Source organism: Montipora foliosa, chromosome 10, assembly GCF_036669935.1.
Source record: "Montipora foliosa isolate CH-2021 chromosome 10, ASM3666993v2, whole genome shotgun sequence".
NCBI classification, from domain to species: domain Eukaryota; kingdom Metazoa; phylum Cnidaria; class Anthozoa; order Scleractinia; family Acroporidae; genus Montipora; species Montipora foliosa.
Window position 1 is genome coordinate 1191142 of NC_090878.1, and position 22500 is coordinate 1213641.

General features: G+C 40.3%; 1 protein-coding gene across 1 annotated transcript in view; it reads right to left on the reverse strand.

The window, feature by feature from the left end:
• The window catches only part of LOC137974195 (uncharacterized), a 50910-nt gene that overhangs the window by 11502 nt on the left and 16908 nt on the right, over nucleotides 1-22500 (reverse strand). Inside the window, exons 4-15 of the mRNA XM_068821079.1 lie at nucleotides 22466-22469; nucleotides 21296-21617; nucleotides 20363-20533; nucleotides 18573-18803; nucleotides 16817-17286; nucleotides 13199-13335; nucleotides 12303-12438; nucleotides 10618-10934; nucleotides 9313-9569; nucleotides 6281-6544; nucleotides 1064-1530; nucleotides 685-903 (exon numbers count right to left, since the gene is read on the reverse strand). Coding sequence (XP_068677180.1) covers nucleotides 685-903; nucleotides 1064-1530; nucleotides 6281-6544; nucleotides 9313-9569; nucleotides 10618-10934; nucleotides 12303-12438; nucleotides 13199-13335; nucleotides 16817-17286; nucleotides 18573-18803; nucleotides 20363-20533; nucleotides 21296-21617; nucleotides 22466-22469 — 2995 coding nt within the window. The remainder of the gene's footprint in view (nucleotides 1-684; nucleotides 904-1063; nucleotides 1531-6280; nucleotides 6545-9312; nucleotides 9570-10617; nucleotides 10935-12302; nucleotides 12439-13198; nucleotides 13336-16816; nucleotides 17287-18572; nucleotides 18804-20362; nucleotides 20534-21295; nucleotides 21618-22465; nucleotides 22470-22500) is intronic.

Sequence of the window (22500 nt, forward strand, 5' to 3'; positions counted from 1 at the left end):
GGGTTGAGTTTATTGTCACTTCTCTACTCTGCTCCGAGAGGTTCTTTTCGGGGTACCTTGGTTTTCCGCTAAAACTAACATTTGATTTGTAGTGTATCCAGTCAGTGCTTCTGCGCTAAATCAATTGACCAGAGTTTAAACTAAAGTTTATCATTATCATCATTATCATAATTTTCATTACCATACCCAATTTTTTTCGCAACAAATCCCCTTTTTCCTTTCCCTTCGAAAGCCTGCCATGAAGGCTGCATCATCATTATCATCATCATCATCCTGTGCCCGGTATGAGATCATTCCAGTTCCCATGTGATCTTCATTCCAGTTTTCCTGACCAGCAGGAACTACAAAGAGAACTAAGGGCGGGAATCAGGCCTTTGCGAAGTCCCCTCCTACGATTGCCCTCCTCCACACCAATGTTACATCTTCTACTTTGTTATCCATATTCTCTATATCTTATTGTTTTTAGCTTTAATTCTATTAAAATGTTGTACTTTTGTATTAATTTGTTTGGTTTTTGTATATGTTCATGTATGAAACATCAGCTATGTGGTAAGCAAAAAAAAGTATTACTATTCCTATTTATTACTAGTATTACTATTTATTATGTAATAACAAGAGCCTCTTTAGTTCAGGTTAACTCATGATTAATACTGATCGACGTGTCTTCCTTGTTTCAGTGTTTACCTTCGAGATCTTTGTCAAATCCTCGATAAATGTGATGATTCGTTGTTCTTCCTTGTGACACCAGATACTATTCAAATGAAGATCACTCATTACAATGATTGCATTCTTGACTGGATGATTGGGATTAATCATTTCACGAACAATGATCATTTCTTCAAGCCCGTCACTGTGACTGTAACTAAGAACGAAACAGATAAACCAGTCAAGCAAAAAAGTTTTCATTTAGTCAAGCTGCAAACAAAAGACACAACGAATTGTAACTTTTTTGGTACCACCGTGAATTCTGTCGACTGAATCATTGTTAACAAATTCCATACGATATTGCTGTACCGCAGCATAGCAAAGCACATCATAATGTAACCTAATCTAGCATAGTCACCGGAAACATACATTGCATGTTGATGTAATCACCTCCGTGACTCACGTCAAGCGACCATAGTCTGAAGACAAATTTTTCACAGTAACAGATCAGGCTCGTGAAATATTTAAAAAATATATTGCTGTTACACATTGGGCAAGTTTGATTAGGACTCTCGCAAATGAGAGTCTTCGCGTCTAATTGAGCGAGTACTTTATAAAACCTTGGTTCTTTCTTGGTTGGAACTTTCGTATTTGGCTTTGAGATCCATTCTACAGGTGAGCCTAAAGGCAGCAGCTTATTTATTTCTTCCCAAACACTGAAAACGTCTTGATGAGAGACTGCATCATCCTCGTCTAAGTCATCAGGAAAATCAGTCTCGTCCAATGGCACGTCGTCTACATCCGGGAACGTCAGCTCTTGCTCGAATGGAAGAGACATGCGCGCTGTTTTACGAACTGTAGAAGAGTCAGTTTCGTCCGGTGCCCCTTTGTAAAACAACAAACACCACACGTGAATATAACATAGTTAACTAAAGGCAAGTTTAAATGTTGAGTTTGTATTTGTCAAATCTAAAAAGTAAATTTGGGTTGGCCCAGGGGCCCCTGGGTCGGCTACAATAATTAAGATTTAAGCGTCGACCGTCTCGTCATAGGTTCAACAACAACAACAACAAATTTGAAAATAATGTTCTTGACCAGGAATTTATACAAAATATTGTACAAAAAAATCATAACACGTCTAAAAATTGAAAAACGCTGACACTGTTTTGCACATTGCACTGAGCTTAATCGGACAAAAACATTTTGCGTTAGAGCTTCGTAAAAGGGGGTCATCATATTTCCGTCCAATCATATTTCGCGGCATAGTTTTGCGAAGGAACTAAACTGCAAATGTGCTTTTTGAAAACTTTTCGAAATTTCTATTAACTTAAACCACATACAAATTAATTCTCCATGTCGTAATGTTTATATTTCTGGGAAAAAAAAGAAAGAAACAACGACAACAACAATTTTCAGAAATGTCATCTACATCTACATATTCCAGCACTCAGCAAAGTCCCTTTTTGACTTATGGCTGTTTCTACTTAGGTGGCTTCATACACGGCAAGCCTTTTTAGAGACGTCACCGCCTAGCCAGCCACTTCTGCAGGATAGCCATAACACCGGGGACTTCATCCCCTACTCTTCTCAAATAGTGTGTAGGTGCTTTAACGTCCCACAGGGAACTTATAAACAGAAGATATTATCGAACCCATGACGAGACCTTAACTCTTCGAAACAATCATAGTTTGCCAAATGTGTTGCTTTAAAAAAAGTCACGAAAGTACACTGAATAAATCACAGACGGCCCAAGCTCCACGTTATGTTTTGAATCTATAGAGCTTATATGGCGACTTTTAGTCGATAAAAATCAGAAGGCTTAAAATTAATAAATAAAAGAAATGAGCACTAATGTTGCACTTATTTTGTCTCTTTGTGATTTAAAAAATGGTAAACGGCTCAGAGTACACTATTGAGTTATGGTGCACGCGGGAGGTTGCTAAGCACGAGAGAAGCGTAAGAGTCGCCGAGAGCGACTCTAACTAGTGCACGCTGAGCCGTTTACCATTTGTTTTATAACATAATCGTTAACACCACTCCTCCGTATTTCGTGTGTATCTGCATAAAATTAAGGTTAGTCAATAGTCGGTGTCAACACAACTTTGCTTTCTAAAGACAGCTATGAATTAACAAGAAAAAATGGTCAACAAACAGTTTGCCCATTCAAACTTTTATTGGAATCAACAATAATTTGCTCTTTCAATTTTCTTGCAAGCGTCGACCCAAACACGCTGTCTTTGCACATGCCTCGCCTCTGGTGAAAGCGATCAACCTATCACAAACAGCGCGACTTGTCCAAGCCAAAACAGCGACGTTACACAATCTAGGCTCAAATGACCGATGAAATAAATCTCAAAAAGAAAATCGACATTCCAAAACACCATTTACCTTCCTGTAGCATCTCCCCTGGTCTCATAAAATCCCTTTCAATTCCGCGATTCGGCTTCAATATTTGAGCAGAGTTCAGATTGTGCTTTGGAAATCAAAGCAGTACAAACACGAAACGGTCTTTCGTCGCTTTAAGACCATCAATCCTCCTTTTCCACTGCTGATTATACTTTAGGGATTTATCTTTCTATTTTGAGCTCTGCAGAGGTTCACCCCTATTCTAAGAAGAGGAAAATATGTGTTGGAAAATTAGGACTGATGCGCTAGTGACGGCACTTTCGTCTGTCCACAATCTCGGAAAGTTAGATCGGTTGAGATCGGTCAGCTAGCGGTTGAGCGAGCGTGAACCCATGGCTGCACACATGGACAAATGGTAAATGACCAATTGGTCAATCAGAACGCGCGTTTTATCCAACGACTTATCTTTGTCTAGACTGTGCAGTGTAGAACACGCCCATTGTAGTTATGCTCCTGATCTTGATCATTTGGTTGACGAATATCAAGAAATGCTGTTGAGGCTGATTGACCATCATGCACCAATAAAGGAAAAGGTTATCAGAACGAGGTCCCAAGTTCCTTGGTATAACGAAGAGATTGCTAAGGCCAAAAGAGAACGCCGCAAAGCAGAAAGGGTATGGTGGAGATCAGGACTGATCAGACAAATCTGACTTTGATATCTTTAAAAGGAAAAAGAACCATGCGACATACATTATCAATAAAGCTCGGAAAGCTTTTTATTCGGAGTTTATAGATAGAAATTAATAGTGAAGATCAGGGAAAGCTGTTTAGGAATATGAAAAAGCTCCTCGCCCCAAGTCAGCGTTTGTTGTTCCCTGACTATGATGATCATCAATCTCTCGTTAATGAGATAGGTGAATTCTTCTGCCATAAAATTCTCAACATCAGATCAGCATTGGACTCATCTAAAATTACTCTAGAGGAGAAGGCTACAGTAACCGAGGACCCAGTGGTTGGTGAAGAGAAAAAACTTCCAAATTTCCGGCAAATCTCGCGTGACGAGGTTCGTGCACTGGTACGAAAGACTACTAAAAAAACTTGTAGCCTCGATCCCATGGCGACATCAATGGTAGTAGCCTGCTTGGATGAACTGTTACCTACGATAACATACATTTTAAATTCTTGTCTTGCACTAGGTCATTTTCCATTAAAATGGAAGGATGCTCTTGTAGATCCGCGCCTCAAATCTGGGAAAGATACATCATTCCCAACCTCTACCTTCTTAGCAACTTACAGTATATTTCAAAGTTAACCGAGCGTGCTGTTTACGATCAGACCCACGACCACAATATGTTGCAATATGAGCTATACCCCCTCCTACAATCTGCTTACAGGGTTGGTCATAGCACAGAGACTGCGCTTCTTAAGGTACAGAATGATATTTTGCTGAACATGGACCGATCGAGGGTTAGGCTGCTGGTACTTCTTGATTTAAGCGCCGCCTTTGACACGATAGACCATCAGGTGTTACTGAGACGGCTGGAGTCTAGCTTTGGAATAACTGGAACTGCGCTAAGCGGGTTTTCATAGTACCTGTCACAAAGATCACAGCGCATCTGCTATGAGGGCTGTAATCTGAGACGTTTCACTTACTCCTCGGCGTGCCTCGGGGCTCATGCCTAGGGCCCCTCCTATTCACTGTGTATGCAGGCAAACTGTTTGAAGTCATCAAGTTCTATCTACCTGAAGTACATGCCTATGCAGACGACACACAGTTATATTTATTATTTCAACCAAACACGGAGGCTGACCAAGTGGAGGCAGTCAGTGTAATGGAGAGGTGCATTGCAAGCATCGGAAACTGGATGAAATTGGATAAGCTTACGTTGAACTCAGATAAAATGGAAATAATCCTTATTGGCACTAAGCCACAGCTTCAAAAGATCAAGTTTAATCATATCAAAGTCGGTCATGTAGATGTATCAGTACTGGTTGCCTGGTTTCAACTCACATCAATAAGATCTGTTAGTCTGTATATTACCATCTGCATAATATTACCATCTCCATAATATCAGACATATTCAATTAGTGGAGTTAGCGCTATATAAATTATGTTAAATTAACTTAAATTATTCGAAAGTATATTACATACGATAGCACCAAACTTCTTGTGCAAGCAGTAATTATGGCACGGATTGACTACTGCAACGGCCTATTATATAATGTACCCGCTGCACACCTGTCTAAGCTACAACGTCTTCAGAATACAGCAGCGCGTTTAATTGCTTTCACGCCCAAGTTCGATCACATATCGCCGGTTTTGTTCAAGCTGGCATTGGCTTCCTGTTGAATATAGGATTCAGTATAAAATAGGCTTATTAACTTTCAAGGCAATTCATTTTAAAACGCCACAGTATTTAAGTAACTTATTATCTATCAAGGAAAATAACACATACTCTTTACGGTCGGCATCTAACGGTATGATACTTGAAGATCCTACTTGTCGGTTGAAAGTCACATTGGGTAACCGATCGTTCAAAGCATCTGCCCCAAGAACTTGGAATGGACTACCAAGAGAGATAACTTGAGACCAGACTAATATAACCATGTTCAAGACAATGCTAAAAACGCATTTATTCAGAAGGGCGTATTCCACTTTTCTCTAATTAGTCTCATGCAATTATAATGTAAATAGTTTAGTTAGCTAGCTAGTTTTTAGATATTTTTTATTTAATCATGTAATTTATTATGCTATAGGTGATTTTGTATTTTGTAAAGCGCTTTTGATTATATGTGCATGTAAAAGGCGCTATAGAAGTATTAAACATTATTATTGTTATTATTATTATTATTATTATTATTATTATTATTATTAAGGATGTTGACAGAAGGCGAAATTAAAATTTTGTGGGAAATTTTCCTTGAATATATATTTGATATAATCTTCGAACATGTCGCTGGCCGAGTATGAGGCGGATTGAAGGATTTTGGCTACATTTTTTGACTCGATCGACTGGTGAGCGTTTCCTACCTTCTCTTTCTTTTAGAGATAGGTCTTCGGTTGAGGATATCTCGCGAAATAGTGGACAGAATGGCACCAGATTATCAAAGAAAGATCAAAAACAGAGAATAGACAAGTAAGTGCAACATTAGCGCCTATTTCTTTTATCGACTAAAACTCACTATACAAACCCTGTAAATTCAAAACATAATACAGAAGCTATACAGAGGCTAGGCCACCTTTGAGAAAACAAATGAGCATTTTTGACTTATTTAAGGCTATTCACACCTGACTTGAACTCTAATAATTTCACTGCCTTTAACACATGACGGCGGGCTGCAGTATCAAGATGCAAATCATCACGCGCGTGCGCATCCAAAGCCTTCAAAATGTGCGGATAGACATCATGGACAGCCTCTTTGCCGTACATACAGTCTAGGTGGCCATAGTCAGGAATCTGGATCCAAGAGTACTCCTGAGTTGGGTGCGCTTCCTTCACAAGGTTGAAAGTTGTGTGGGTACTTTCTGGTCGATAACAGCTGTTTTTTTCTCCTAAAAGGGGTGACATTGTACATACACACTCACTAATCTCCTTGATGGAGGATATAATTCAACCCAATTTAGAGGAACTTTAGATTATAAAATCAAAACTAAGAATTCTTACCTCCGCTTGTTAAGCTTCCGATAAGTCTGATGCCGGAAAATAAGCTTTTATCTAATCTCGTACCCAAAATTATATTAAATTCACTCTGTCTTACTCTGAAAAAGTGAGATCTGGAAAAGTTCGATCCTAGACCATATTTCATAGGCTACGGTGAAAAGTGATACCGTGATAAAAACTAAACTGTGATTCTCTCTTTTGCAGTCCAAAATTTCGCGATAATTTAAACTTGTAAATATGCCAACAACCAGTTAGTAGGACAAGTGTTAGTTTTAAATCACGTGATCAATAGCCATGTTTTTCAACGAAAACAAAAGAAAACGTTTGCATAATAATAGAGTTAAATTCCCGGCGGATTTGGTCGGGGCTTTAACATGGCCGCCGTTTCTTTGTTTAGGGGCTCCAACATGGCGGCCGTGACGTTATGTGAAAACCGAGAATAGATCAAATCGCCTAACTCGATGTTGTACCCAATTTAAACCCTTTGGGAATATAATGTTTTGTTCCAGGTATTTCCATATCATTTAAATGTGAATGCTACTCTATAATGCAAATACAATACACGAAGAATCTTAACCCCTGAATATTTGAATTGGGCACAATTTGAGTTAACCGATTTGGTCTATTAAACAATCTTGACTTTTTAAAACAATCTCCTGAAGCGCTTTTTTCTGTTTTGGCATATGTTAAAGGTTTCCTCACTTTCCTCTACCCATTAAAAAAAAAAATCTTCAACAATACTGTCGAAATCCCTGTTTTCTGAGTGTTTTCCGCGAAATCACAACAGAGAGTAGGAAAATGCGCAGTGATAGAAAGGCTCGTATGTCGGGCCTCACTGCCACTGAGCATGCTCGAAATGGAAACTTTACCAGATTCCCCTTCCCGTTGGCAATGGGAGAGCTGGATACGAGATCACATTTTATCCATAAGGTCCGCGCTAATAATGTTTGCAACATTCTTGGCCACGGACACCCATAGTCTTGGTCTAGGATCAATGTCTTCGAATTTGTCACGCAGGCAAATTGTTTATAATAAGTCTGGTGTTGAATGTGATGGCAAAATATTATTTACTGTTGATGATGTGGTTCGCAACAAAGATAAGCCATACTAACTGTTGTGTAACTGTTGTGGAAGCAACAAAATGTATATCATTTGCTCAATTAAGCATCCTAGTTCAATTTTTAATTTTTCATAAGCATTCACTTGGGGATTTCCTAGAAGTAACCCCTTAATATAACAGAGGGTTTGTATAGGAAATTGCACGATTTTAAGTACAATTCGTGCTTATAGTCAATTGCCACTTACTTACTGAGATCAACGGCCTCTCTGTAAATTAAGGCAGCCGTACCTTACAGAAGGGACCAAAAATCAGATATTTATTATATATCGAGAGGGTCCGCTAAATTGGTCAATCATAGCGCCCGTACTATCGAAGAGATTAGCTAAATGTCTTTTAACAGGAACCCATAACCCGGAGCGTCGACTACCATACTGGGGCTATGTCACGGCGTTTTTATCGACCGTACTATTTCTAGACGAGGTTTTACCGCGAAAGGTTCAATCCCAGTCCAAACGCTTCCAAGAAATTAACTATGCAAGATTCTCCTGTTGTTTGATAAGAGAAATAACACGCAAGGCGGTAATAAAAGTTTCAAAGCAATACTTTTCAAGCAATTTGACTTGAGATTTCGTACGCTGCAACATACAGCAGCGTTAAAAGCAAGGTGAAGATACCATAACACCAAACACGGTGAATGGAGTACCCAGCTTAAAGAGTGCATAAAAACACTTGCCCCTTATGGTGGCTATGCCATGCTGATGAGACCTAACAAGGCCGAAACAGCTGTCCGTGGCTGCCAAAGAACCAGGTGAAATGGTTCAGTGCGCATGCATGACGTCATGGCCACACCGGGTTTGTGTTCACCTTGCTTTTAATGATCTGTTGCAACATACATTTTCAAAAGTATCCCGTTATTTTTTTAAGTTGAAAACCTATTTAAAATAATGAAATAAAAATGTATGTTGCAACATACGAAATGGCAGTTCAAATTAAATTTGAAGCTATGATCCATCAATATATGATTCATTTCATATACCATTTCGTTCATTGATTCATTCATAACGGAAACATTTAAACCCACAAATGACCACCTTCCAACCTACGATTCAGTGGCTTCATAGCTCAGTTGGTTAGAGCATCGCACCGGCATCGCGAGGTCACTTGTTCAAACCCCGTTGAAGTCCCGAAATTTTCAGGCCTCTCTACGCAATTGCTAAAATTGCGTTCATAACTGCGAGGATCATAACTTTACTTGATTTCATATCCGCAGTTTAATATATGATTCATTTCACATTCCATTTCGTTCATTGAAGCCAATGATGTTGGGAGCTGGTCATTTGTGGGTTCAAATGTCCCCGTGATGAATATGATTCGTTTCTTCTCAATGTTTCATTACCGCCTCGCGTGTTATTTCCTAATTATTATTTTTAATTATGTAAGATTTATAATTAATTGGCTATCACGGTTCCTGTCGGAGAAGACGACTAAATTCACGTGAAAATGTATCTCAAAATAGCTCGGTCTGTGAAAACACGTAAAAACGCCGTGCCACAAATAAAAAGAGGTTGTACCCCCCGGCTTATGGGCTCCTACTCTTACCAACAATAAAGCAGATGGGCATATTGAGTCGATTTATGTGCTCTCTGTAAGATGGTGAGTCTAGTCGATTCTCCTTATCCATATCAGGCAAATAAATGTCTTTTCCTTCGGCCGACACTAATTTCCTCTTCCTCATGGTCAAAGCCAGTTGTCTGCTGACCTCTGCAGTTACATAACCAAAGAACTCATGCAGGGTGTCGTGGGTCAGTGGGGTGAGGTTTTCATGTTCCCATAACAAGCCGTAAATGAAGGTGATCCTAAAGTACACATCGCACAAAATCAGACTTAATGCATGTTATATAAGAAATGTGTTCCCTACTTTAGAAACTAGTAAACGAATGTGCACGGGATTATTCGGGTACAAATGGAACTGTCGTGGAACTGTGTTTGGGGGGGGGGGGGGGGGAAGGGGGGAGGGGGGCGAGGGGGAAACGTGCGATGGCGTTTTGAAAACAACGAGAAATACATTTATCATCTCCTGTCTATCCAAACAATTCCACTCACTCGTGTCAGTCTCATTAAGCCGCGGCTACACGAGCGTTTTTTTTCCTCGCGCCGGTGATAAGATTTTTTCACATTTTGTCGCGTCGCCAGCGCGCGATGAAAGTCGTGTAGCCGCGGCTTTAGAGTTCCTGGAACGATGAATTCTTATGGTTACGACTCACCCGCGCACTCTCCCTGAATAAAACAAATCACGTGGTACAAATTGAATTTTGGTAACCAGACGGTTTGTGTGTTGAAGGTGAAAGACCGTCCGAAAAATGAGTCGTTAGTCGAGAAGCAAAACGTGGATTGCTTCTTTCTTTTGTATTCTTCGATAAAACCGGTCTGCTGTCTGCTGGTATCAAATATAACGATAGCAATGTCACGACTTCTTAAACTTTTTTTTCGCGTAGGTTCTCAACGTTAAAATAAAACGAATCAAATAAAATCGAGTGACATACTGCCAATCTTTGGTCCTTGGTTTTCGACCAATCAGGCGCTAATTATTTTGACAGTCTTTCTATTAAAGCCGTTCTTCTCCGCGCTGCACCCTTTGCCGTGATGTGCTAATAATAGACACAACAACAAGAGCGAATGCACTGCCAGTCATTTCTGGGACAAACCTGGTCATCAGTGTTGTAAGATTGATTACTAGTGCGCTAAATAACCTTCAAAGACAACGAGTCAGTAGTGAACCAAAGGGTTCAATACATTTGAATCTTCCAAAATCTTCTCAAGTTTACTATTCAATTTCGTGTTTTCGAAAGTTGGCCATCAGGCTGCTGGCCCTACCTCTCTCGCATGGAACACTGACTTACTCACCTATGACAAACAGGATTACGACACATTTCTTCATAGGGTAAGACCACATGATCAACGGCTTTAACAAATTGATTGAAGAGCCTTTCGCTCCAAGAGGCGTCATCATCAGTATCCACTGTAATCCCTTCAATGCCGAGAGATTCCAATACTCCCGGAATGTGCAATCCCGCTTTCATCTTGTTGAATGGACACGGAATCGGATTGGCAGCCACTTGACTGGCCACCACATTTCGTACTTTGCCTTCAAGCGCTCCGGACAGCAATGATGCAAACAACACCAAAGATCCAGCGCAATGAGCCATGATTTGGACATCCTTCTACAGGAAGGCAAACAAAACAAATAATCCTGTTTATTGCCTCTAATTGCCCCGTAGCGTTTCGACCAGGAGGCCGAGCACACGAGGGGGAGGAGTTGTGGGGGGGGGGGGGGGGTGATTTGGGGCTGTTACCATAGAATTCTCCCCGCACACAGTTTAGAGTGAACAATGACAGATTTTTGGCTCGATGTGGCCTCAAAAACCTCAATCGCCTTGAGTGCGGTACGCAAGGGATCAACAAACTGCTCCCAAAGAATCGACGAAAGTCAATCTCAAAGTCAGGAACCTTTGGGCGAAGCTTTTCACTGTTTGCCAAACTTATCGGAACCGTTGAGTAACATTTTTGTCAGACGTGAGCGATTTCTGCTTTGTCGTGTAAAGGCCTTAAAAATAAGGTCTTAAAAGACCGAAGCTTTGGAACTCTCCCTTAGGAAGAAAAGACCATTTGTAATGGATACCTGAAGGACGTTGGGCATCGGCACAGCATTTTACAGTTTCCGCCGCAGTACCATAATTCGGCGACGCATGCTAATAATTTTCCAGCGTTACAAATTCAAATGCTTCAAACGAGCGTTTCATAACGTTGAGTCTTTTCTTGCGTAATTTTCCTGCGTTTGAAAAATTAACTTCATTCCTCGCATCTTAATTGGATTTTACGCAAGAAAAATTCTTATCAATCTTTTATCATCAGGTTGTAGCTCACATCCCCATTAGGGGAGTCAGGATGGCTTAGTGGTTATCAACAGTGCCTCCCACCTCTGCGACCCGGGTTCAACTCTCGGCCCCGAGATCGTATGTGGGGCAGAGTTTCAGTCGATCTCAACCTGACTCCGAGGGTTTTTCTCCGGGTACTCCGGTTTTCCTCCCTCAGCAAAATCGTCTCACAGCCTATTCCATCAGGCTGTGCTGCTGTGCTCTGAGGTCATCCATGGGTCGTGTTCAGGAGCCGAGCGCCTAGCCGGCAGCACAGCTCCTTCGGTCCGATCTCGTTGAGCCGCGCCGTTAGCAAGTCTCCGACTGCGAGAAAGGGCGATTAGCAGGTCACGTATTATTATTATTTTGTTTCGATGATTTGTATGGAAAAAGTTATAAAAGCGGTTCTTTTCAAAGGACATTTTTTGTGTGAAATCTCTCACGTTGTAGCAGTTTTCAATTGAGTCTTGAAAGTAATTTCGTGATCGCTTTAGTTTACCATTATTACGCTTGGTGATTTGCTGCGTGGTTAGCAAGCAGACTGTCTGCGTTTATGACGAATGTCCGTTTCTACTCCGCTTTGCATTTTTCCCAATTTCATGATTTGTTCAGTGTCCCTTACTCGTTAATAAATTGCTATAAAACTTCACAGTACACGAATTGAAGTAAACTCACCTGTTTAGTGATCTCGATCACTTTGTTGATAGCGGCTGGGTAGTCATAATTTGCACAATCGTCCAGTGTGTAATCCCTCCGTACCATTGAGGGCAGGTTACATGAAGTGCGCCAATCGACAAGCCAAACATCATACCTGGTAACAGAAACCAGGTATAAAAGAAATTTATAATTGACTTTTGATTAGCAGCTTGTCACTGTACCTTGATGTCTTTTGTGACCACAATGGCTTTCTTATCATCAACATCATCATCATCATCATCATCCTCATCATCAGCATCATCATCGTCATCGTTACGTCCAACATTATTCTTATTCCGGTAAATTGTTCAGTAAATCCTAACAATTATTCCTTTACCAATCACAGAAGGGAAGAAATTTTCTCGAGGAAATCTGATCGCCTCGTTGAGTAACTAAATGTGAAACCAAAAAACCTTGATTGGACCTACCACACCCATTCAACTCCGGAGTCGATCGCGAATTAGGCATAGTGTAGCGGATATACTCCTGTTTCGAAACATTGTAGACTGTTTCAGTCCTTCGGATGTTGCAAGGAAAACGGGCTTCTAAACTTCTAATATTTTTTCGAAAAGTATTGTGAGCGGGAAACAGAACCAGAAGAGAACTTGGGCAAAAGATTACTCCTTACTTCCTTCCCGCATCGGTTTTTGCTACTGCCCTGGCTACCATCCAATATCTTCTAAGACTTCTGTTTGTTGTGTCCTGAGACTTGGTTTAACTAGTCGCCTTGTGCCAGGATTGAGACAAAAGGGGGCGGGGCGCTAGAAGTTGCGCCCCCGAGGAAGCGCCAAAAAACCGGAATCCTTTCCACGCACATTTTCGGCTATCTCGCGCTCTCGCAGTGCTTGTTACGCAAGGCACACTCGGTTACGTACCTGTGCTGTACCAAGTATTCCACAAGATTTGTGTTAATGGTGTCCAGGCTAAACATTCCACTGCTGACTCCAACCCCATGAAACAGTACAACTGGGCCCTTGGAACCACCATTGTAGCGTGTCAAGGCTATTTCGAACTGTAATAACACAACATTCAAATTTTTAGGTCTTACCTTTAAAAGACTTTTACACAGGTCTCCATCACTTTCACTTTGTTGGATCACACTATAACACTATATACGCTGGTACTTTATCAAACTGAAATGCCTAATCATTGATTAAGATCTGAAGATAGGTTACCATACCGACCGGCCTTTTAGAAACACCCCTTCTGTAACTTTAACAAAACCCGCGCTTTGATTAGCAAGTTTTGGCCCAGTTAAAGAAAATTTGGGAAGAAATTCAGAACCACGTTAAATTTAGCTGTCGAACTTTGGCCTTTAACTGGCTCACCACAAATCTTTTCAAAACCTTGAAAAATGTTGGATCTCGACACGCTGATGACTGTTCAACAAGTTATACTGTTGCTATGACAACCTATAATTTCAAGAGATTTATCATGGCTTGTTCACCAACGATTAGGTAGTTGTTTAATACCACTATTTCGGTATGAAGAGGCATACAGAGTGGTAGTTTCGATCCATTAAAGTATACATCTTACTCCAACTTAAAATCACCGCCAGCTTAACATTCTTCGTCGAAGAAAGTTCCTTTTTTTGGGCTCGAGGACGAGGCAAAGAGGGCTAATTTAAAAAAAAAAAAAAAAAAAAAAAGAAAAACAAAACAAAACCAACATAATATTAAAATTCAAGCCATTTTGGATTTTTTTTTTTCTGAAGCATCTTAGCGGGCCGGAATCCTAAATCCTTGAATCTTGTTGACTAATCGCACGCTCGTAGCCGGTCCATCTTTTTACGGTACGGACCACGGTCCGAAATCTGTTCCGTGTTGAAACTGTCGTGGCTAATTGAAATGTTTTTACTACGGCGCGACGAAACATTGGATTGCACCTGTTAAAATGCAAGTTTTCGCTTACTAACCGTTGCAAAGAAAAGGAAAAACAATGGAAATGCAATGGAATGAAATGCCTGGTTATTCTTCAAAAAGGAGAGTATTCACATGGTTTGCTGTTTTCGAGTTGGTGGGTTTCTTGCACTATTGACACGCCGTTGAACTTAAAACAACTTTTTGAACTCGGGTTTTCGGTTGACATCCGTTATTTTCTTTGGAGTTCTATTTTCTAATCTCGTTTTATATTGCTTTATTTAAGAATATACGGATTCCTAGCTATAAACGGATTCCTAGCTAAAATAGACAAACAAAAGCATCGCCTACATATGAACTAATGTCAACAAGTTTTTCTTGAGTAGTTTTCTAAGTTGTGCATTGATTTTTGAAGGACTTGACAGAGAACAAAGATGAATCCTTGTAATAGTAAGATATGAAGGCAGAGACAGATGTTTGCGTATTTTACACTAAATTTGTTCCTCTTGTTTTAAGAAATTTCGTTTTATTTGCAACAAGACAAAGCATTTTAATACGTAGAAAATTATTCCCCTGTTTGTACGAATTTTTCAAACATAATTTAGTTTGTTTAGCTCACTTCTCTGTGCTTGCCAAGACTATCACTGTTTGCTTTTCATATTTATTGCACCAAGAGATATTTGAAGTTCTGTTCTATCGTTAATGTATCATTTTTCTTTGAGCTTTGCGAACAGAGCGCTTTTTTTCAGTTATAAATTTCAACTGCAACAGTACGACGTAGAGCGCTTAGAAAGACTTTTTGCAAACTTGTTTACAGTGTTCATTAAAAAAAAAACAGAAAAAATAAATAAGTGCGAATTTTTCAAACATAATTGTTTAGTTTGTTTAGCTCACTTCTCTGTGCTTGCCAAGACTATCACTGTTTGCTTTTCATATTTATTGCACCAAGAGATATTTGAAGTTCTGTTCTATCGTTAAAGTATCATTTTTCTTTGAGGTTTGCGAACGGAGCGCTTTTTTTCATTTATAAATTTCAACTGCAACAGTACGACGTAGAGCGCTTAGAAAGACTTTTTGCAAACTTGTTTACAGTGTTCATTAAAAAAAAAAAAAACAGAAAAAATAAATAAGTTACTCACCGGCTTAGGTCGGTCCGTATAGAGAAAAACAATGCCCTCGGCCTGCGGCCTTAGGCCGTACTCATGACCTCGGGCAGAGTTTTTGCCTATACGGATCTCCCAGCCGGTGAATTAACAATTATTCCATGAGCGCGCGTTGGATATGAGATGGTAAATAGCCAACGAGGCGCCTAGCGCCGAGTTGGCTATAACCAGTCTCATATCCAACAAGCGCGAATGGAATAATTGTTTTATTAAATTCCTTAAACTCCAAATATTTGGAAGTACGAAATACGAGCGAAAAAAGAGAGAAAGTCTGAGCGAAATGGAGAAAACTTGATGAAGATGCGACGTTGTGTAATACCTGGTGGTCAGACAGACGTAGGCTCAGCACAAAAACATTTCTTGCCTTTTCGCGTACTTCTTAACGTTGGAATTGATCCAGACTTTCCACAAAAAAGTTTCTTTTCTTTTTTGGCTTTATTCACAGAAAAATTTCGCTTTCCGGCGAAAAAAAATTTAGTTTAGCAACGCTTAGCGCAATCATTTACCATATAAGGTCAAATTAAGGCTGATAACCGAGATTGAGTGAACCAATCAGAGCACGCGAAATGCATTATCCGAGGTTGAGAATTTAATAATAACATATATTTCTTAGGAGCGCGCGTAGCGTAGTGGATATCGCTCGCGGACTGCATTTCAGCGCTCCGGGTTCGAATCCCAGCTCGTGCGTTCCAAAGTTCACTCAGCTTTCCATCCATTCGTGGTGGGTAAAGTGAGTACCGGTATTGCTGGGGACAAGTTGTGCATGCATCGGGTTAGGAGTGGCGCCCACCCCTGCAGTGAGTTACGGTAGATGTCGTTAGTTACTGTAGAAGCTAAGAAAAAGGAGCCTTCGGGTTGCCTTCGACTTCGGTCGGCCCCTTGTCTTGTCTTGTTTATTCTTACTGTAAACTGCTGGAAACCGCGAATTTGAAGTCTGGGGAGCCAATCTCGGATGGCCCTTGAAAATAATAGCATTAACCAAGAAACACATACAAGGCTCAAAGGAAGCAACTGAGACACGAAGTTACAAATAACAAACTCCAAAAAGGAATAGTAACAAGCCCAAAAACACAACTTCTTCCAAACTGCAATTTAAATGAACTTCTATTCTTTGTGTTCACATGTTCAAGGTTTTCAACATGGTTCGAAAGGCAGCAGCATGCCAGCCATTTATGAATGAATAATTAAACCGGCATTTTCGTCTGTCCGCAAGCTCTGGTTGCAATGCTATTTAGTAATGCAGCCCTTACGATAGCTCAATTTGGAAAAGGGTGTTTGGTTAAGATTAACTGGTAAGCACAAACCAGTGTGGAAATTTTGGGGGGACACGAACAACAAAATCAAATAAACTGTTGTGTGCGGTTGTGAATGGAAAAACAAGCAATCCGGACAATAAGCAAACACAGTCTCCAAACCCAGTCTCCTCAAAAGGGAGCTATAATACACGGTTCAGTGGTTACTTGTAGCTCACCTTGTCCTTGGTGAGGCATTTGTAGGCTTCAGGGATGCAGCCGTGAAGATTTAGGGGCCTTTTCTTCCTGGGCGGCGCGTCGGTGTTGAAGTATGCGTCACAACATGAAACTGGGCCGTAAACAGTCCAAATAGTTTTGGCAAAGAATGCGCCAAAACGTGCCATCCACCGCAACTTCTCGAGTTTGCTGCGTGTGTTTGTGATCTCCATTGTCCCAAGTTGCTTGGCAAAGTTATGTGCGGTTATGTAGAGTGTGGCTTTACCCAAGGGATCTGTCTGGCGGGATTGGAAGATGTTAAAAAACAAAGTTGTAGTATCTTTCAAACCCGTTTCCCCAAAGTGGTCCTTGTGGACGTATTTGACACCTTCAAAGTAAAACTTTCTGCCAAAGTCTCCCATGAGAGTCATTTTGTAGACCATTTCCTTGGTGTCCACGTAGTCTTTACTGGTACTAAACAGCCGGAAGTGACCTGTGGCACGAATGAAGATGATGGTTTCTGATTTCTACAAACGAGAAAAGGAAAGATCTGACAGCAAAATAAGCACAACGTACTGAGGTCAAGGAAAAAAAAGAAGAGATTGTCCAGAAAAAAGTTGACTTTTAGGAGCCCACGTTACTACACTCTATATATTCTTAGTAATTGTCTGATCGTTGTTTGCTGGAAATGTAAGAAAATAAGGAGAAATTCAATTTAATTCATCACTGCCATTGATTTTAAAAGCACTGTATTCCATCATTTTTATGGCCACTAATCACTACACTTTATACTTGCAGCTATTGTTTTATCCGAGCTTGTTGTGAATTTACGATTATATCATGGAGAAATGCAGGGGCACCCAACGAATCTGTTCCTCGCATTTTCTGTTCCCTAGAGGAATCTTGCTGGCTGGCAAAAATACAGGTGTTTCGATTAGCTGGCTGGGAAATTTTGTTATTGATAGAGGTTTTGCCTGGGGATTACTGACTTTTTCTAGCATTTCAACCCGAGCTGGCTGTAGAAACTCTGAAGACTGAAAAAAAAAAAAAAAAAACCCGTTCCCTCTCCCAGAGAGTAGTCACAAACATACGACGGCTGGTCAGAGTGATTGCGCTTGCGGAAAAAATCTGTTTTGTCCCGGTTTTGTCGCTTTTGTTCGGTCGTTTTGGATCGAGGGATTTGAAAGCGCGCGGAATTCCTTGCTGGGAAATAAATTTGATCAGCTGGCTGGGAAACCAACCAATTTTATCTAGCTGGCTGGAAAATTTCTTGTGTGTCTTGCTGGGAAAAAGGAACAGATAATGTTTTCCCAGCAACACTGAAAAACACCTGAAAATGCCTTAATAACATTTATTTTCATTAACTGGGGTATAATAATACAATTTACAACAAATTGGTCATTGGGTGCCCCTGGAAATGTAATTTAATTCATTTTGAGGGACTTTCAAACCTGGAAAACAATCTTCACAGGCGCCTATGTCTAAAGGTTTACCAACAAACCATGCTAACAACCCATGCCAAGTCGTAAATGGCCAAATAGCCAAGTATACTGATTAAGGTCTCAGAGTCCCGCACAATTATAGTCTGATCAGTATTCCCCTTTAAGACAGCATGCAAGGGGTCGTGCTATCTGCCTGTACATGGCTATTTTACCAGGGGGTGGAAGCCATGCAGCGTGAGCCATTTTTTGTTCTCCTTGTTCGGGGCTTATAAGTATGGTATAGACCCAGGAAGTTCCAATTTCTCCTTATAAAATGAGCTGAGCTTATTAAACCTACCTTCAAAAACCGACAGTGGAGCAGAGGATAAAGCAAGACACATCACTGTCCCGGAAATCGTTGCTGAGTGCAACGGATCACAGTTGAGCATGCGCTCAACATCATCAGAATCAATGGTCAGAGTGAATTCACATGGTGTATGCTTCGCCCTGTTTTTTAATGGTTCATATGTCCCGACCATCTTCTCAGTGAATCGAATTCCTGGCTTTTGTTTGACAAAGCTAGTCTTATCTGTGAACAAGAAAAGGTGTCATGTTTTCGCAACTCACTCTTCATTCTCTTGTCACTTTAGTAAAAATACATCCTAAGGGTACAATAGCAAGTAAACCTGCTGCAGCCTGTAAGTGCTCGCGATCGTTAAAAATGAAAATAGCTAACTTTAAGTTTTCCTTTCTCTTTAGTTCAATGTCAAGAACTCCTGACTGCAACTGACTCATTACCACAAATAGATGGTGAAGATGGATTACCCTGTTGTTCACTACCTGAAACTGGATCGTTAGGTTCTGAAATTCCAAAGTTCTTATTTGCTTACTTAGCAGGAAAATAGCCCCGGTCAAGTAAGTAAAATCAGGAAGATCTAGTACTTCTCTTTGCAATCATTTTTTTTTGCACAGAATTAGTTATTCCCCAAAGGGCCAAACGCTTTTTGTCATTAATGTACCGTTTAATTACCGCATTTGAAAGTAATGTTAATTAATAACTGCGACGAGATCAGCATCTTAATTTGATTCTCTCCACAGTTCATATATAAACAAACAAAAAACAGAAAATGCCCATATATTATATTAATAATCCAGGGAGTGAAGCGACTTTTGTAATATCAAAAGCTTAAAGGAAGTATGAATAATATGAATTTGCAAAAAGAGAAGTGATGATGACTTATTGGTGGATCCATAGTTAATAGACGGGAATGGTTATGAAACCCGAAAACGTTTTTTTTTTGTAGGTTTTTGTGCTCTTTTTTGGCCTTGACCGTGCACAAAACACAATATTTGTTTACTCCGTACTGAGGAACTAACCAACAGAAACGTGTTGGTTACGTGATTCTTGCATAGTCACGATAAGCGCAAAACAAAAGATTGTGCTCGGTCGTGGACTTTCCAACCTATATCTTGACATTTTTGTTTGCTCCTTTGATATTTGCCGGGCCTCCAAACCATTCCTCTCTATTAACTATGGTGGATCGCGGATGAAGAGTACTTGCTTAGAGGTTTTTTTTGAATAAAATAATTAGGATAGTACGCGCACTCCCATTGGTTAATAGCTGTGTTTAGATGAGAGTATGTAACCACGGCTGTGACATCACGCGAATTTTGATTGGTCATGTAATGGCAGATGGCAAATATGAGCGTGTATCAACAAAATCTGTTTCAAGCAAGAAGAAAACAAAACCCAGCAGTTTCCTTTATTTGTCGAGAAATATTTTATAAAAGTAATAGAGGGCTTTTTTCCATGTTTACATAGCCTCATCTAAACATTCGCGGGGTTGGGAGAATTCTCGACAGCTATTAAAACCATCTCGAGATTGCATAACTGTCTTGAATTTTCCCAAGTCACCCTCGTGTTTAGATGAGACTATGTAAACACGGAAAAAGTCCTATATTGCTTATAAAGAGTAACTTGACTAAAGGCCCAGTTCTCACATTACTATGGTAGGCTCATTAACGTTTGCTTGGCAGTCCTCAAACATGCATGACAAGGAGGCGACGTAAAAAAAGCAAACTTATATTCAATGATTAATTTAATGAAAACGGCTGGCATTCATTGGAGCAGTCATTGAAGTGATTTACCAAGTGGTTTGAATGTATCGTAGTCAATGTGCCATCCTTCTCTCTCAGCAAGAAGTCTCATACAGCGCTCAGCCAAGCATGAAATGGTCATAGTGGGATTAACCCCCACAGCAATGGGAAGAATTGCACCATCCACTACATATAGTCCCTCTAGAACCTGGTCAGAATCAGCTGCAATGACACATTAGAAAGGACAAGATGAAAAGGTTCCTGTGAGCTATAAAAATATACACTTAACTCTCTCAAAAGTCACCAGCCCTGGAACACTTAAACAAAAAATTACCCAGAGTTTTTCGTTCTGCTTTAAATGGTTACAAATTATAGCTGTCTTAGGCTTTCTGCTTCATAGTACCACTACCAACATATAGCCTTCGTATAGCCTCACCCCATCCCCCGAGGGAAAGCGGGGAGTAAGTACGGCTACATATAGGGTACCACCACTACCACTACGGGACTATCTCTACCACGGCCACTGGCACTCTCCCCCTCTACCACTACCACTAAAACTACAACGACCGCTACTGCTGCTGCTACTGCTAGTGCTACTGTTACTACCAAGGTACATTCCACTCCTAGTATGAGCTGTTACTGAAGTTTTGTGGGTAAAGATGGCTAGCCTACCTCTTATCTACCCAACCCATGGATGTAAAGTAGCTCTAGCCCCAAAACTATCCTTTGCGATCAGAGTGTGGTCTTCTTTGTGTCCGATTCAAGTTTAAATGCAGAGGTCAAGCAGACCAGGGCAACGGCTTTAAGTAGCCTATCATCTGAACTGAGGCAAATATCAACGCAGTGTGAAAGATCTTCTCAACAGTTAATCCAAAAATGCTGGTTTGTGGTCTGCTTTGGGACTTGACCCACAAACGCCTGTTTAACAGTCCGGAGCTCTTGCTAATTAACCTTACTGAGCACTGATTTTTAAATACTACTTACCTTCAAAGACTTGCCCAGCATGGTTGACGACAGCGGTTCTTCCAGATTTCCCCATTGGACAGCCACCAAGAGGATGAGCTGTGACAACACTTTTGCCAAGAGCAGGAGTCCATGTGGGATTTTTTACAAAAGTGCCTTTTAAGCCTTTGGTGGCCTTTTCCATTGCTAAGTTTACTGTCTCAAAGTTCTTCTCATAGCCAACTCTGTTCCAAGTGATGTCAACAGTATCATTGTCTTGGTTGTAAGAGATGATGCCGCTTGCATCATCGTAGCTCATGCATAGAAATGATAGCGTGTTATCAATTCCTTTCCCACTCAATTGCTAGTAAGTAAGTAAGTAAGTAAGTAAGTAAGTAACAAAGTAAGTGAGTAAGAGAGTAAGTGAGTAAGCGAGTAAGTGAGTAAGTGAGTAAGTGAGTAATTGAGTAAGTGAGTAAGTGAGTCACGGTGAGTAAGTGAGTAAGTGAGTAAGTGAGTAAGTGAGTAAGTGCGTAAGTGCGTAAGTGAGTAAGCGAGTAAGTGAGTAAGTGAGTAAGTGAGTAAGTGAGTAAGTGAGTAAGTGAGTAAGTGAGTAAGTGAGTAAGTAAGTAAGTAAGTAAGTAAGTAAGTAAGTAAGTAAGTAAGTAAGTAAGTGAGTAAGTGAGTAAGTGAGTAAGTAAGTAAGTAAATAAGTAAGTAAGTAAGTAAGTAAATAAGTAAGCAAGTAAGTAAGAAGTAAGTAAGTGAGTAAATAAGCAATTGAGAGAATTAGCATCGCGTATTTTTCGGAAAACAGCAAACGGCAAACCTCTCAGTGTCACGTGACATGGCCTTGCGCTCGAGTTTGCAGTCTGCTGTTCAGTAGGAACTCACGTTTGCACCCATAAGTCATTTGGATCCTTTGCACATCCTTGAGGACTCGGGCCCGTCAAATGCCGAACCTTATGCTTAAGTCTATTAATGCCGCTACGACAAACCGCTAACGACCAACTGCGGTTTGAAGTTTGCGGTCGACTTTGGAAACGTGATGCTAAATATCCCTAATGACTTTATTTACCGAGGGTAGCACATAAAAGCTAAAAGCTAATAAACTTCAGGTGCGGTCCTCCAGAACAATAAAATAACCTAAAAAATCTAAAAGCATACACAAAAAGCAAAAAACTAGATTACGAATGGTCACAATTTTTTTACTGTACTACACAACAATGAATTTAAAATTTAAAAGC